Raw genomic sequence first — 15776 nt, 5'->3', positions numbered from 1 at the left:
GGAGGATTTGCAGCTGCCAGCTTTGAGCCTTGTCTCCTCCTTTAAGCCATGTGCCTCACCCATGCTGCAACTGACTTTGGATCCAACATAATGAGTGAAGTGGGGAGGCATTCTAGCTATGAAATTCTAAAGGAGCAAGTTGGTACATGCTGGAGTTATTATAGAGAAAGCATGTGCATGCATGTAAAGCAAAGAAATGAAATGAAGTCAATTCCAGTCTCTGTTCGGCTGCCAACTTGCAAGGCCCAAAACGCACACTTCTACTGCTCCGATGGGAATACTTTCTTCATAGAAGTTGTTCCAATGGGTGTCTAGTATAACATATCCAAATTTGAGCACCATTGGATACGTTTTGAAACCTCTGGCCTTCCTACACCAAGACTGGTTCAGAAAACTCGTTTTTCAGCAACCAAAAGGCAACCACATGGGTTGGCAACCAAAAGGCAACCACATGGGTTGGCAGCAAGGGCAGCCACATCTGACCACCTTTGAACCCATGTGATGAAAGCTTGAGGTGCAGCAAAAGATGAAGGATGGTGTGGGAATCCATCATGATGTTCCTCCCTCTTAGCCCTATAAATAGAGAAGCCTTCAAGCTTCAAATCACACCCCAAGGGGGGGAGCTCTCAAACACTTCTCTAGAGCTCCTTTCCCTTCTCTCCCTCACATTCTCTTAGTTTCCTTTCAAGTTGTCAATTGTTGTAACAAATTGATTTTACTAAATTTTCCTTCAAGTTTTCAAGTTCTACTTTAATTTTATTTGTAATGTACATTCTTTCTTAAGTATTCAAGTTTAATTAGTTTCCAAGTTTCAATTATGGTTTTTGTTCTTATTCATTATGCTTAAAAGTTAATATGCTAGTTTGAATGATTGATCACCATTTAGGCTTGCATGTTAGCTATCTTGGTTTGAATTAAGAGTAGACAACATGCTTTAATTCGAATTGAACTATGGATATGAAGAGTATGTATGGACATTCGACAACAGGGATTAGATACATACTTGGTTGTTTAAAATGTTCTTCTATGCTTAATGGGTTCCTAATGCTTAATTTTAGGTTAGACAACAAATGATCAAATTAGGGAATTAGGAACACAAGGTTTTGACCAAACACCATGGCTTAATCATACTTTAGCTAGAATCAATCCGTTAATCTAATTGAACTTGGGAACTTATCTACTTGAGTTATTTTCTTTTCTTTCTTTCTTGTTTTATTTATTTTCTTTCTTGTTCTTCTGTTTTGTATAGGAAAACTGAATTGGATTATTCAATCACCAATCCCTGTGGAATCAACCTCGCACTTACATATGTTATACTACCGAACGGCTCGTGCACTTGCGCGTATCACAAGTTGAGGATGCAGCTGAATCTATTTTGGTGCAGCTGAATCGAAGCAACACTCCTCTAGTAGAAAGAGGTGATAAAGTGGTGATAGTGTTGTGAATGTTTTGCACTCATATGATCTTAACCTCTAATTAATCAAAGCCACTGTGCTCTAAAAAGGGGAATTTGGCTTTAGTTAGATTCTTTTCTATGCCTCAACTAAGAGGACTTCAATATTTCACTTGTTATGAAATTAACTCCAGATGGATAATGGTTTTAGATTATTATCGAACATAAATTACAATAAAAGCCTTGAATATAAAAGTGTCTGATGGACATAGTGCAGTTATAGGAAAGTAAACACAAGTCCAAATGGACCTAGATAAACTTAAATGAAAGCAGTTGTAGGGGCTTTTTCGTTCCGGCAGCTGCAGATTGGGCTAGGTTGCTGCAAAGAGCCCAATTTGTGAAAATACCTCTTGTGTCTGAGTTCAAGAACTAGGCCCCAAGAATGTTTCGAAAGGGTAGTGGAACCTTAGGAAACACCCTGGTTGTCTTCACCAACAAAAATGACAATTGCTTACAGGTAGATTCTTAGCTTGGCATGAGGAGCTTGTGGCATGGAAGTAAAGTAGTCATGAGTTTAGCACTTAAAGAGAGAGGAAGGGATGTGGCTTCCTATGAGAAACAGGGTTATAAAGTAAAGGGGGAAAGGATATGAAGAGGACTTGTTGAGAGACAAAGAGAGAAGAAAAATGGGTGACTTAAAGTAATTTCCGGCAGCTTGAGAAAACTCTGTCAAGCTCTGGAACAGCTTGCCATAGGAGAAAATGGGAGGAGATTGAGGAATAGGGCACGAAATTGCTATGTTTCAAAGATGAGAGATGATGCTTGCTCTCTGGATGTGGGTTGTTTTTTATGGGTAGAAGATGACCCTTTTTATAGCCTCTTGAAGCTCCCTTTTTCCAAGAAACCTTAATGGTTTCTTCCTAATTTTCCTCAGTCTCCTTGTTCCTTTCTCTCATCTCCCTTCGATCCATCCCATTTTATGAAATCCCCCTCTGCCCAATACACAGAGACTAGATTTTTGGGATTTCAGAAGCCTTCCCGCAGCCATTCTAGTGGTGATTTCCTATCCTTGGTTATCACCTCTCCTTCTTTCCTCCTATATTTTGTGAAAAGTTCTGGTAAAGGAAGGAGATGGGTAGCTTTGGCTAGTTTGAAGGCTGCCTTTTCTCCTATGCGCGCCTATATCCTATGGTCCTTTGAATGTCGTTTCTTGAGGTTTGTTCTTTGCCCACGTGCTGGAGCCTCATAGCAGCTCACATACAAGGGCAGCTTTGGCTTTTGTTGTGGCTTTTGTCTCCAGCCATGTGCTGGAGATTGCGGATATTTATCTTGGCTGTGTGGGCTTTTCTAAGGTGATGGTCTAGCCAATTAAGGGAATGGACTAATCTTTTCAAGTGATGGGCTATTTTATTGAGATGATAGGCTGATTTTCCTAGAGTATTGGGCTCCCTTTTTTTTTTCTTTCTCCTTTATGCTTACCCATATATTTGGGCTTAAGAAATGGGCTTGAGTTTTGGAGCTCTCAAGCAGCCCAAAACTTCCATTTCTCGACTCATCAATAGGCCCTATGAGAACTCTTTACTATCCATACCACAACCCACTCAGCAAGCCCCGGGCATTTGCGTGGCTTGGGCCCACTTAAGCTTGTAGCGTGGTTGAGCGTGCAATAACGATTTTCTACTTGGCATGGCATGTCACTTGGCGTGCTTTAATTTTATCGTCCTTGAAAAGAGACATGATGCTTGACAGGGTAATTAGCATGGGCTCGTAGAGCTAGTGCATTTTATAAGCTTTATCTCAATTCCTAGCATGACAGATTATTTATTCGGCATGGCATGTGGACTGTGAATCGTGTATGACAGACTTTTGTGCGCTCCCAAATTGGGTCTTTTCTTAATAAGGTGTCGTATTGGGCCGGTGATTTATTCAGGCCCGACCATGGATTTATTGGGCCTCAACAGCAGTAAAAGGTGAGATGAAGCAAAGAGAAGCCTTATTGGACAGAAACAACCCTTATCGGACAAAACTGCAATCTACTCGAGATAGTGCAATTGTTGTCTGATGAAAAGCTGCAAGAGATATCTGTAGCTTGGAACTTGTCCGAACCACATATATGAGTTTGATTTTAATGAGCTGGAAATAGAGACCAACTATAAAATCATAACAAGCAATTAAGTTGGCAGAGCGTTAACTACAAACAATAGCAATGTAATTCCAATCCGGAGTTGTCAACTGGGAATTAGACAGTGTATGTGTTTAGGAGAAGAATAGAATTCCAATCATGAGTTGTCAACTGGGAACTTAGAGAATGAGAAGGGCTTTGATTCAAGTCTTGGCTTTGGTCTGCAGTGAGACACTTTGACAAGGTATTTGAGTCGATACTTCGAGGTTATCGAGAGTAGTTGAATTTGAATATTTTTCAAATCGATTGTTTGTTGTTAAGATTGGTTGTCTTTAATCATGAGCTTTCCTCCTCTATTTATATGCTTCAAAGGCTTCAGTAAAAACTGACAAGTGATCGTGGGGCTATGCTACCATTAAACAATAAAAAAACAAGAAGATAATGCATGTTTGAACTCCAAGTTGATCAGTGGGGAGCAATGTGGTGGAGCGAGGCACTTTCTAGTCTTAAATATTGTAAATAAACAGCCCATGTGCTGTAATTGGTTAACTTTCATATTGAGTATTGCTAAACGAACCCTAAAATTAACTGAGTACACCCTATGGCGTATTTTGGAGAAACCCAACTCTCTGGTGGCAAAGATTTTGAAGGCTCGATATTTTCCACATGGAGACTTCATGGGGGCCCCTCTGGGTCATTCACCGTCTTTGATATGGCAATCTATTTTGTGGGGACGAGAGGTTATTGAGGAAGGGCTGGTTTGGCGAGTTGGGAATGGGAATTCAATTAGGATTTTTCATGACAAGTGGATTCTTAAACTGTGTGCTTTTAAATCGTTATGGAATGCAGAATTGGATTGGAATGCTAAGGTGGCTGATTTAATCACTGATTTTGGAGCATGGGATATGGCTTTGCTAACAAACCACTTCTGTGTGGAGGATAAAGAGGCAATAGCAAGCATAGCTCTAGGGTCAGTCGCACAATTGGGTGACAACCAATACTGGTACTTCGAAAAAATCGGAAAGTACTCAGTTAAAACTGGATATCGAGTGGCTTTATCCCAATGTGACGAGAACTTTGATATTGGTAGCTCAGATTCCTCGACAAGACAATCTTTTTGGAAGAAACTCTGGAAGCTTGAGGTGCCAAGTAAGATTAAGAATCTGGTGTGTAGGGCGTGTTCATAGATCTTCTCCACTGTCATTAATTTGTATAAGAGGAAAGTAGTTCAGTCCCAAGTTTGCTTCAGATGAGGCAAATATTACGAGGATGCCTGTCATGCTTCGTGGAGTTGTAAGTTCAGCAAGCAGTTTTGGAGGTGTACGACTTTTGCTGGGTGTTTTAAAATTAGTGAGGGCTCTTTTGCAGATTTATTTGATACGGTTATTAGAGCTTGCTCATAGGTTGACTTGGAGAGGTTTGTTTGTTGTGTTTGGAAGCTATGGCAGACACGTAATGATATGTTGCATGGAAAATCTGTTCCTCGAGTAGAAGATTTAGTCGAGAGAACTATGGAGCTATATGGAAGTTATAAATCCTATTTGGTGCGGCCCCAGCTGTCTGGGGTGTCTCAGTAAATCAAATGGGATCGACCGCCTCTGCATACCATTATTCTTAATTGTGATGGTGCTTTGGACTGGGAAGGAGGAGTGAGAGGTTTAGGGGGCTGTTGTAGAGATAATGCAGGGAGATTCATATATGGGTTTGCTACTTTCGGTCCGCCTAGGCTGAATGTATTAGGCACTGAGTTGGTGGCATTAAGGGTATAGGTTATTGATGATGGGGTTTAAAGGATATACTCAGTTTGTGCTTGCAACTGACTCCAAAGAAGCAGTGGCGATGCTCAAGGGAGCTTTGGAGTGGTGGAGTAATTTGGGTAATATGGTGGAGGATATTAGACGATTAATGGCAGATCATAGGGTGGTTGATGTACATGTACTGGCCCAGTTTGGATTGAAGAAGGGTCTGTAGTTTTTTTGGAAAGATATTGCCCTTCCTTGGTTGGAGCAGGTACTAGAGAGCGATAGGATGCAGACTTAACGGTGCTTTTTTGTTTTCCTCTGTTGTTTATTTGGAGGTGTTGTGGTACTCTTTTTCCTTGACCAGATTTTCCTCTTTTGGGGTTTTATATGGCAAGGTTTTAATAAGGCCACTCTTAGCCCTCCGTTTTGCCAATTGATTCTATTGTAAGTGTTAATGCAAGTTCAATGAAATTCTTCTCTTTGATAAAAATAAAAATAATAAATAAATAAATAACTGAGTACACCCTATGATCTAAGTACACCATAATATTTTAACCAAAATGTAAAATTAATTAAGTACACCTTATTTAACTACCAAAAACACCCCTAGTACACTCTAATGCACTCTATCACACAAAATCCCAAGACCAATCCTAAAACCAGGTTTCGCTTTTTACATGAATTCATGCTCTCTTTTCAAATTTCTCTTTTTACCAATCCTAATATCAACTTATATTAATGCACAATCTTTGGCATTCCATCTCCATTGTAAGACTCTGTTATCTATCTTTCATTTCAGGATTTGAAATAAGAATCTTCATAATATTATTTCCACTAAAATCTCGGTAAAATGAAATTGCCAAGCCAAGATGAGCCCATTATCTGATGATTCTGACCCATACAAAATATCTGAGCTACAAAGATCGGATAATATACAGCCGCATTTCATATGCATGCCACCTCTGGTATTTGGAAAAGTTTGTCTCCCCGATTTGTGGTCTTGGTGAAGCTCTCACATATATCTAAAATGTTGGGAGTGTAAATTCTTTCTCTCCTCTCAAAAACATAAGATTTTGCGTGGGCACCAAACAATACGAAAACTTCTCTACGTTTGATTAGGATTGAATATGATGAGTAGGGTGTACTTATTAAAATTATATTTGTTTCACAATTCAATATATCCTATTTGGTCATTTTATATTAGGGTAAATTGGTAATTCAATAAATACTTTGGTAGTAGGGTGTACTCAATTAATTTTAGGAATAATGGTGGGTAGAAATATAGGATTGTATTTTTTAAAATTTACATGGTGGGTGGGGAAATAGGACATGGGGTGAAAATAGCATCACTATTTTAAAAGTTTCACCAATCCCTACTTCTCCCGTTTTATATATAGAAGATACTAATAAAGAATTAGATCTGTTACTTGCCAACGGGGTATTATTTGTCAATGGAGTCTAGCCCAATGGAAAAGGACCTTGACTTACTAGAGGTCTCAGGTTCGAACCCCCATAGCATCTTAGTTGTATGCATGTGTGTGAGAAATCCATCTTCCCTCTAGTTTAGACTATCACTTGTACTTAGAATAGAAAAGTTGATATAGATCCAAATTTCCATTGAGAAGTTAGATTTAAATATTTTACGATGTAATCATTTTTTGTTCCAATGTTGCCCTTTATGCATTGAATCGGGTAATAGTAATTTATGTGATAATAATTAACCATTTATAACGTTTGTCATTGAATAAAAAAGGAAAATATCAAAAACATATTCCAAATTGAGTTCTTTCATCCTTGAAAAAATTGAACACATTTTGTGGAGATACTGATAGCCAAATGGTCGTGGCTACACTAAGAACCACACCGTTGGGCTGACCCGAATCCGTGCTCTTATGGATGGTGACTCACACTCCAATCTCATTCATCCCAGAAAGGGTGGTCCATCAATGGTCGTTGGATGTGCTAATGCTTGCACAGAAGTTGTTGACCATCCTTTGGGTAAGTTTCATCCTGCTTCTCTTGCCTTTAGGCGATGGAATTACTGATTGTTCAAGTGTTTTTAGGGAAGCAAATACAGTAGCACATCGTTTAGCACATGAGTTATAGGTAACAATTTTTATTTTTGTTCACCCTCTATAGTAGAGGTATATTACATACTCTTGTGGATAATCCTATGGTGTAGGTATATTGTTCTATTGCCTATTGCATAGGTATAATATAGGGAGTTTCACTAAAACACCCAAAATGGGGGCTGAAATTATAAAAAAACCCAACACCTAAAACACTTTATAAACACACCCAAAACTCATCATTACACACATTCAAAACTCATTTATAAACATACCCAAAAAATATACAATTGTTGATTGTGGGGTTGATTTTGGGTGTGTTTCTATGTTTAAATAGTGTTTGGGTTTTTTTATAAATACATGTCTAGGATTGGGTTTATTTATAAATATCTATATAATATATATATTTCATATTTTCAACAATGTATAATAGTATCTTATGTACCTTTTTTTTTTATTTTTTTTATAGGTAACATACATATTTTATTTGTCTATTTTTGTATCTAACTTATATGTAGTCTTCTAATTTATGTTCCTAACTTATATGTAGTCTTTTAATTTATGTTCCAGACTTCTGGGTAACACGATTTATCACTAAGTTTTTCCATTGCTAATAATAACACAACTTACATGTATGTTAGGTACATAATTTCATGCGGGTGATTGCCTAAATAATTGGTATAATATGTGGGTTTTTACTTTCATTAATTAAATTGTATTTTATCCATATATTAGGTAAATATTATCAAGGAAATAATTCAAAATTTAAAATATGAAATTCAATTATGAGGAAATAATGCATTAAATTTAGATTTTCAATGTGTTTTCCTTATTTACCCGAATGGGTAAAATCGACACACACAAAAAAAAAATCAAAGGACCTACATCTAAAATAAAAAAACACGTGGACTAAACCCAATGACAGCTAATCGTTTTGGACCTAGATCTAAGAACCCCAAAAAAGAATAATAAATCTTTTTTCTTATTATGTTTATATTGCTTAGAGCTAAGGATTTATTTGACATTTAAAACTAAAGATCAATATTTTGAAGAAAACAATTCCACTATATAAGGATCCACAAACATGGTACAATCGTTCAACCACAAATTTTGGGATTTTGCTTCAGAAATTATTTTATACCTTGTTTGGAGGCCATGGCCAAATCCATCCTATTTAAACAATTCCATTAAGTTCTGGATTTCCTTCCTAAATCAAAATTATTTGACCTAATCCAAATCCATCCTATTTAAACAATTCCATTAAGTTCTGGATTTCCTTCCTAAATCAAAATTATTTGACCTAATGAAGTTTTGTGTATAAATGTGTGTGTGTGTGCGCCTGCAAGTTATATACATTGCTCTCGTCTTGAGAAAATGGAGATGAAATTACTGAGATGGGTTACAATTGTTATTGCTCTCCTTATTTTTTATCAATCCTTTACATCGGTGAGTGCTGATTTGATAGAGGACACATGCAACAAAACCTCTAACTTCAAATTTTGTGTGTCCTTTTTAAGATCAAAGCCTGGTAGTGCTACTGCAGATGTTCAAGGGCTTGCTCAGATCGTGGCTGATCAGATACAAATCAATCTGCAGGATACATTTTCCAAAGCCAGCAAATTATATAAGGAGGCAACTGAGCGAGTTATAAAAGAATGCTTCCAAATATGCTCCGAGGAGTACGGTGTAGCTATTCAGTACATGAATGGTGTCCTTGCAAATCTGAAATCTAAAAGTTATAGGAATGCAAGGGAAGGTCTTTCGGGCGTCTATGTTGACGCAGACACTTGTGAAGAGTCGTTCCATGAGGAACCAGTTCGACCATCGCCATTAACGAAAAATAACAATGATGTAAAGGATTTAGCTGTAATTGGTTCGCAAATTATTCATATTCTAGGTTAATTTTAAGTATAATGTAACCCTCAATTTTTACTATTAAGGTTAAATAAAGGTAAACATCTTTTTTATTATTTCCTCTCCAAATGATTTGGCTGATGGTATAATGTTATGTAGAGTACGTTTTGGTTCAAATCGTGGGTGAATCAGAGTTAAAATAAATTGTCGTAAAAAAAGAAGAAGAAAAAAAGCAATGATAAGATATTTCAAGTATTGTGGAGGAAAAATGTGAGCTCCAACATAATTTCACAACCACTGTCTAAATAATGAGATTTTATTATTTGTTTCAGGTTCGACCCATTTGAGATAAAATGTCTCTTAATTAATTTAAGTTGCAATCCCTTTTGAGAATCAAGCCACTCGTAGTTCAAAATTTTCAATGAGTGAATGACCCACTAAAATAATGATTTGGTGAGGGAAATTTGATGATTTGTGTGAGGAAATTTGGTGGGGGGTGGAGGGATTTTATTTAGAATAAACGAGTGATTCTGTTTAAATTTGAAATTTGGGCGTTGCATCTAGTCTCTAGACTGCCTACATATCCTTAATGAAATCAAACCAACGTAGTTCAAAATTGTAATGAGTGAATGACTCATTGCACTTGGTAAGGGAAACTAGGGATTCAAATTTGGTTGTGGTTGTGTCTAGTGGGATGTTAGACTGCTTACGTACCCTTGGCGAGATCAAACTGACGTAGTTCCAAAAAAGATTGTTTAATTTGTGTGGTTTTGTATCACTTGGGCCTTTAACTTGATTTTGTACTACTTGGGTCTTTGACCTGGTGAATTTTTGTGCCTTGTGACTAAATCTAGCTTTTTAAAGACTGGATTGTTTACATACCCCTTTTGAGAAATTAAGTTGACCGTAGTTCTTTTTTATTTGGCAGCCCTTTTGGATTTTCAACCCACTAAGCTTTTTATTTTTTGGGTGGCTCTAACTTTTTCTTGAATAGTCCTTTCGGTTTTCAATCCAACAAGCAATTTTTTTTTGTTCAATCAATTTCGATGACTGACATGGTCAATCATATCCTTGAGGACATAACAATCCTTTGTCAGATGACTGAGAATCCGATGGTGCAGACAAATAATTGGAGTCATGTTGTTGTTGACTTCAGCTTGTCTTTTAAGCTCAGGAAGCTCGATCACCCTAACTGTCAAGAGCTCGGAGAGAATTTGAGTCACTATTTGTCGAGCTACTTGTCATTCAACATTGCATGCCTTTGAGATTAGCGCGTCAAACGTTTGCGGTTCGGCAATGATGACAAATGTAGCTATCTCGGGTAGGAGATTATTTGAGCATATTTGTACAGCAGATTGCTCGGTCAATTTTTCAAAGCATTGGAGGTTAAGACTCTCGATATTGCTATGAATTCATTTACATTTTCATTTGGATTTTGGCAAGCCTCGGCCCAAAAGTAACCAAGGAAAAAAAAATGCTAGGAGAATCATCTACACTAAAAAGTAGGAAAAAAAAAGTAGTGAGTATTCAATGTTGTGGGGGAGTCTTTCTTAAAAATAGAAAACAATAGTTAATTTCTTATATCTATCCATTCCATACCACTATTATTTCTCCTCAAATAAGTCACATGGTATGACTTGTTCACGTGTTACAATATAAGTGGATATTTTATCGATACTGTTTCCTAAAATGAAGAAATATTAACCTTGTCGTTCACCTATATTATAACACGTGTACAAGTTATATCACGTCGTCATATTCAAGTACCATTCTATAAGTTCTCCTTTGTATCCTCATACGTTGTTTATGATATTTATAGTCCTTATCATATGATAAATGTAGAGAATGACAATCCCTCGATTTCTATAGATATTATATTCCATTTTTGTTGCATTGCGTGCGTTGTATATACAACATTCTATTATTTTCCAAAACCGTATTTGCATTTGTGGAAAAGAGATAAATCAGATTACCTGGAATTGTACAAGTAACAATTATACATTCTCTCAGTAAGAGCCTTGAGATATTGAAATTTGAAATACAAAAACAAGAAGAATGAGATCTCTCAAATGGATCATTGCATGTCTCACACTCTTTGTTGTAAGCCAATCTCGAATATCAGTGAGTGCAGATTTAGTAGAAGAGACGTGCCGCAAAACCACCAATTACGTACGGTTTATGTGTGTCATCGTTAAAATTTGACCCTCGTAGTTCTACAGCTGATGTTAAAGGACTGGCTCGTATTGCGCTTGACCAAACGCTGACCAATTCTGTGGACACTCAAGCTCGAATTGTGAGGTTGTTTAATGAAACGAGTGATGAGTATATTCGGAAAGGTCTTGGAACTTGCAAGGATGAGTATGATTTGGGTGTTGGAAAGACTACGGAGGCCACTAAAAATGTGATATTGAGTCTGATGCAGGAGCATCCCAAGCCAAACTAGGGAAGCCCAAGAGATCAGTCAAACCTCCTAATTACCTTAAAGATTATTTCCCAAAATAAATTAGGAGACCTTTCCTACTGCTGATTGACTTCCTTTTATATTTTCCTTCTGTTTTGGTTTTCCTGATTGTACTAGAATTATAATTCCTTATATTCCTAGGATGTAGTTGTTATTTAAACCTTTCTCTTGTAGACCAATCGGACATATTGAAATTGAGAATTTATTCAGAAAACGCAGCTAAGTTTAGCCGCAAATTGTGAGTGTTCGTTATATATTTCTAGTGTTGGTGTAGTTTCGTTGGAGGTTCGTGTTTGAGATACCATCTCCCCATCAATTTGGTATCAGCGCTTTGGTTCTTGTGGGTGGAGGGAAGCCTCCATGGCTCATAACAGGCGTGGTCGGGGTGGTGTCCGAATGGAGGGCCGTAACACTACAGACGACATGGATGAAATTAAACGAATGATTCAACAACTCACTGATCGTGTCGCTCGCATCGAGACTCAAAGCCATGGTGGTGAGAGTTCCGACGGGGAGGGAGACGAAAATCCCTTTTACAACAACATGGAAGGTGTGCAAAGGGGACGAGATCATTACGGTCGAAATTTCGACATGAAAGTAGACTTACCTGAGTTCGAGGGAAAGATGCAACCTGATGACTTTGTTGATTGGCTCAATACCGTTGAGCGTATATTTGACTACAAAGAGGTACCAGATGAGAAGAAAGTTAAGATCGTGGCCATTAAATTGAGGAGGAATGCCTCTGCATGGTGGGAGCAGCTAAAGACTCGGCGTGATCGTACGGGAAAATCCAAAATTAAAACCTGGGAGAAAATGAAGAAAGAGCTAAAGAGAAAATTTTTGCCAGAAAACTACCTTCAAGCAAACGTCCTGAAACTTCATAATCTGCGACAGGGAAATCGTACTATTGAGGAATATACTGAAGAATTTGATCTCTTAACCATGAGGTGTGGACTCGTCGAAGAAGAAGAACACACAGTCGCACGTTATCTTGGAGGGATGCGTAGGGAAATTCATGATGTGGTGGTTTTACAGCAATACTGGAGTTATGATGATGTCTTCAAGTTAGCCATACAAGTAGAGAAACAGATGAAGACACGATCAAGGCGTACTGGAATAGAGGGTTCTGAGCAAAAAAATTATTGGATGACTAAAGGCTCATCAAATTCTGAACCAGGGAAGCGTGAAGCACCCAAGACCAATGCACCGGAGAACTTTACTGCCAGCAAACCGAGAGGGATCAAGTGTTTCAAATGTTCCGGCATAGGACATATTGCTTCTGAATGTCCTAACAGAAAAATTGTAAGTTTGGTTGAAGAATTGGGCGAAACCAGCGGTATGTCAAAAGAGATGCTGCCCATATTTGATGATTATGGGGACAATGAAGAAGAAGAGATCACATGGAGTGACCATGGAGAGTCCTTGGTGATTCGAAGGGTCATGAATGTTGCCAAGGTGGAGGACAACCCGGATTGGCTACGGAATAATATATTCCATACCAAGTGTACCTCTCATGGGAAGGTATGTAGCGTTATTATTGATAGTGGAAGTTGTGAAAACATTGTTTCACAAGAGATGGTTGATAAACTGAATTTGAAGACTGAAACGAAGCCAATCCCTTACAAGTTATCTTGGGTCAAGAAAGGGAACGAAGTCGTAGTGAATCATCGCTGCCTAGTGCCATTCTCCATTGGGCAAAAGTATCAGGACTCTCAATGGTGTGATGTAATTCCAATGGATGCATGCCACATATTATTGGGGAGACCTTGGCAATTTGATCGCAAGGCCACACATGACGGATACAAAAATACATATACCTTCATCAAAGATGGTACGAAGGTTATTTTAGGTCCCTCCCAATCCGAATTTAATTCCAAATCCATGAAAATTGGTGCTGGAAGCTTTCTCACCAAAGGAAAATTCCTAAAAGAGGCGGAGGAGAGTGGCGATATGTACATGCTGATGGTGAAAGAGACAAATCCAGATGTTCTTAATTTTCCTAAAGAATTAACACCTCTTTTGCAGGAATTTAATGATGTTATTCCTGAAGAATTACCTGCAGGGTTACCTCCTATGCGAGACATCCAACATTGCATAGATTTGTTTCCAGGTTCAACTCTCCCAAATAAAGCTCATTATCGGATGAGCCCATTAGAGTACGAGGAGCTGAATAGGCAAGTGACAGAATTGTTGAAGAAAGGGGTTATCCGAGAGAGCATGAGCCCGTGTGCAGTACCTGCATTGCTTGCTCCAAAAAAAGATGGGACTTGGCGTATGTGTGTCGACAGTCGGGCAATAAATAAGATCACCGTGAAGTACAGATTTCCAATTCCTCGTCTCGACGATATGTTGGATCACTTGTCGGGAGCAAAAATATTTTCGAAAATAGACTTAAGGAGTGGATATCACCAAATCCGAATGAGGCCCGGTGACGAATGGAAGACAGCCTTTAAAACGCGGGATGGTTTATTTGAATGGTTGGTGATGCCATTCGGATTGACAAATGCTCCTAGCACATTTATGAGACTCATGAACCAGGTATTTCGTCCTTTTATTGGAAAGTTTGTAGTTGTTTACTTTGACGATATTCTGGTTTATAGTCATAATGTTGTTCAACACCTGGAGCACTTGAGACAAATTTTTGAAGTTTTACGGGAGCAGCAACTCTTTGCCAATTTGAAGAAGTGTGAATTTTTGACAGATAGCTTAATTTTTCTTGGGTATGTGATATCATCAGATGGTATTAAAATGGATAAAAAAAAAATTGAAGCAATACAAGAGTGGCCTATACCACAATCTGTCCATGAGGTGCGAAGCTTCCATGGCTTAGCTTCATTCTACCGAAGATTTATCCGAAGTTTCAGTTCTATTATGGCGCCCTTGACTGATTGTATGAAGCATAATACTTTCAAATGGACTGAAACTGCAGAGAAGAGCTTTCAAGCCATAAAGAAAGCTATGACTGAAGCACCATTACTGATTCTACCAGATTACCAAAAGGTTTTTGAGGTAGATTGTGATGCATCCAAAGTTGGGATTGGAGCTGTTCTTAGCCAGGAGGGGAGACCAGTTGCCTTCTTTAGTGAAAAACTCAATGACACTAGACAACGCTACTCCACTTATGATATTGAGTTTTATGCCATTATGCAATCTCTTAGACAATGGAGGCAATATCTGATTTACAAGGAATTTATCCTTTACTCTGATCATGAAGCATTGAGATTTATCAATGGGCAACACAAACTGAATCGGAGACATGCCAGATGGGTGGAAGAATTGCAGGAGTACAATTTTGTGATTAAACACAAGGCTGGAATCCACAATAAAGTAGCAGATGCTTTAAGTCGCAAGGTGGCCTTATTATCTGTCATGCAAGTTAGAGTGGAGGGCTTTGAGCAATTGCAGGAGTTATATAAAGAAGACAAAGAATTTGGTGAAATCTGGTCCGAATGTGTGCAAAATAATTCAATACAAGATTACCATATTCAAGATAGATATTTGTTCAAGGGGAACAAATTATGCATTCCTGATTGTTCTTTACGGTTATGGATAATTGAGGAGCAACATGGAGGAGGCCTTGGAGGACACTTTGGACGAGACAAAACTATTGACCTTGTTGAGAACAAATTTCATTGGCCAAAGTTGCGAAGAGACGTGGAGAGATACGTACAAAGATGCAGGACTTGCCACTTGGCCAAGAGTCGTAGTCAGAACACGGGGCTTTATACTCCTTTGCCAGAGCCACATGCACCATGGGAAGACATTAGCATGGATTTCGTTGTTGGCCTTCCGAAGACAAAACAAGGATTTGATTCAGTCATGGTAGTTGTTGATCGCTTTTCGAAGATGGCCCATTTTGTTCCTTGTAAAACGACCATGGATGCTAGCAACATTGCTCATATTTATTTTCAGGAGATTGTCAAATTACATGGGATTCCTACTACAATTACTTCAGATAGAGACACCAAGTTTGTGGGACATTTTTGGAGGACTTTGTGGCGTAAGATGGGGACTCGGCTCCAATTTAGTAGTGCACATCATCCCCAAACGGATGGTCAGACAGAGGTTGTCAATAGGACCCTTGGTAACTTATTGAGGTCTTTGGTTAGTAGCAATAAAACGGGCTGGAGTGATG

General features: G+C 38.3%; 1 protein-coding gene across 1 annotated transcript; it reads left to right on the top strand.

Annotated features, from left to right (window-relative positions):
• Window positions 1–8700: 8700 nt before the first annotated feature.
• LOC110755685 (putative invertase inhibitor) lies at window positions 8701–11623 on the top strand. Its single transcript, XM_021956921.2, has 2 exons — window positions 8701–9199; window positions 11400–11623. Exons 1-2 carry the CDS (start codon window positions 8701–8703, stop codon window positions 11621–11623), a joined length of 723 nt encoding a protein of 240 aa, XP_021812613.2.
• The last annotated feature ends 4153 nt before the right edge of the window (window positions 11624–15776 follow it).

Source organism: Prunus avium, chromosome 3, assembly GCF_965620075.1.
Source record: "Prunus avium chromosome 3, drPruAviu1.hap1.1, whole genome shotgun sequence".
NCBI lineage: Eukaryota > Viridiplantae > Streptophyta > Magnoliopsida > Rosales > Rosaceae > Prunus > Prunus avium.
The sequence above is the reverse complement of the archived record's forward strand: the minus strand, read 5'-3'. Positions and strand labels throughout refer to the sequence as shown.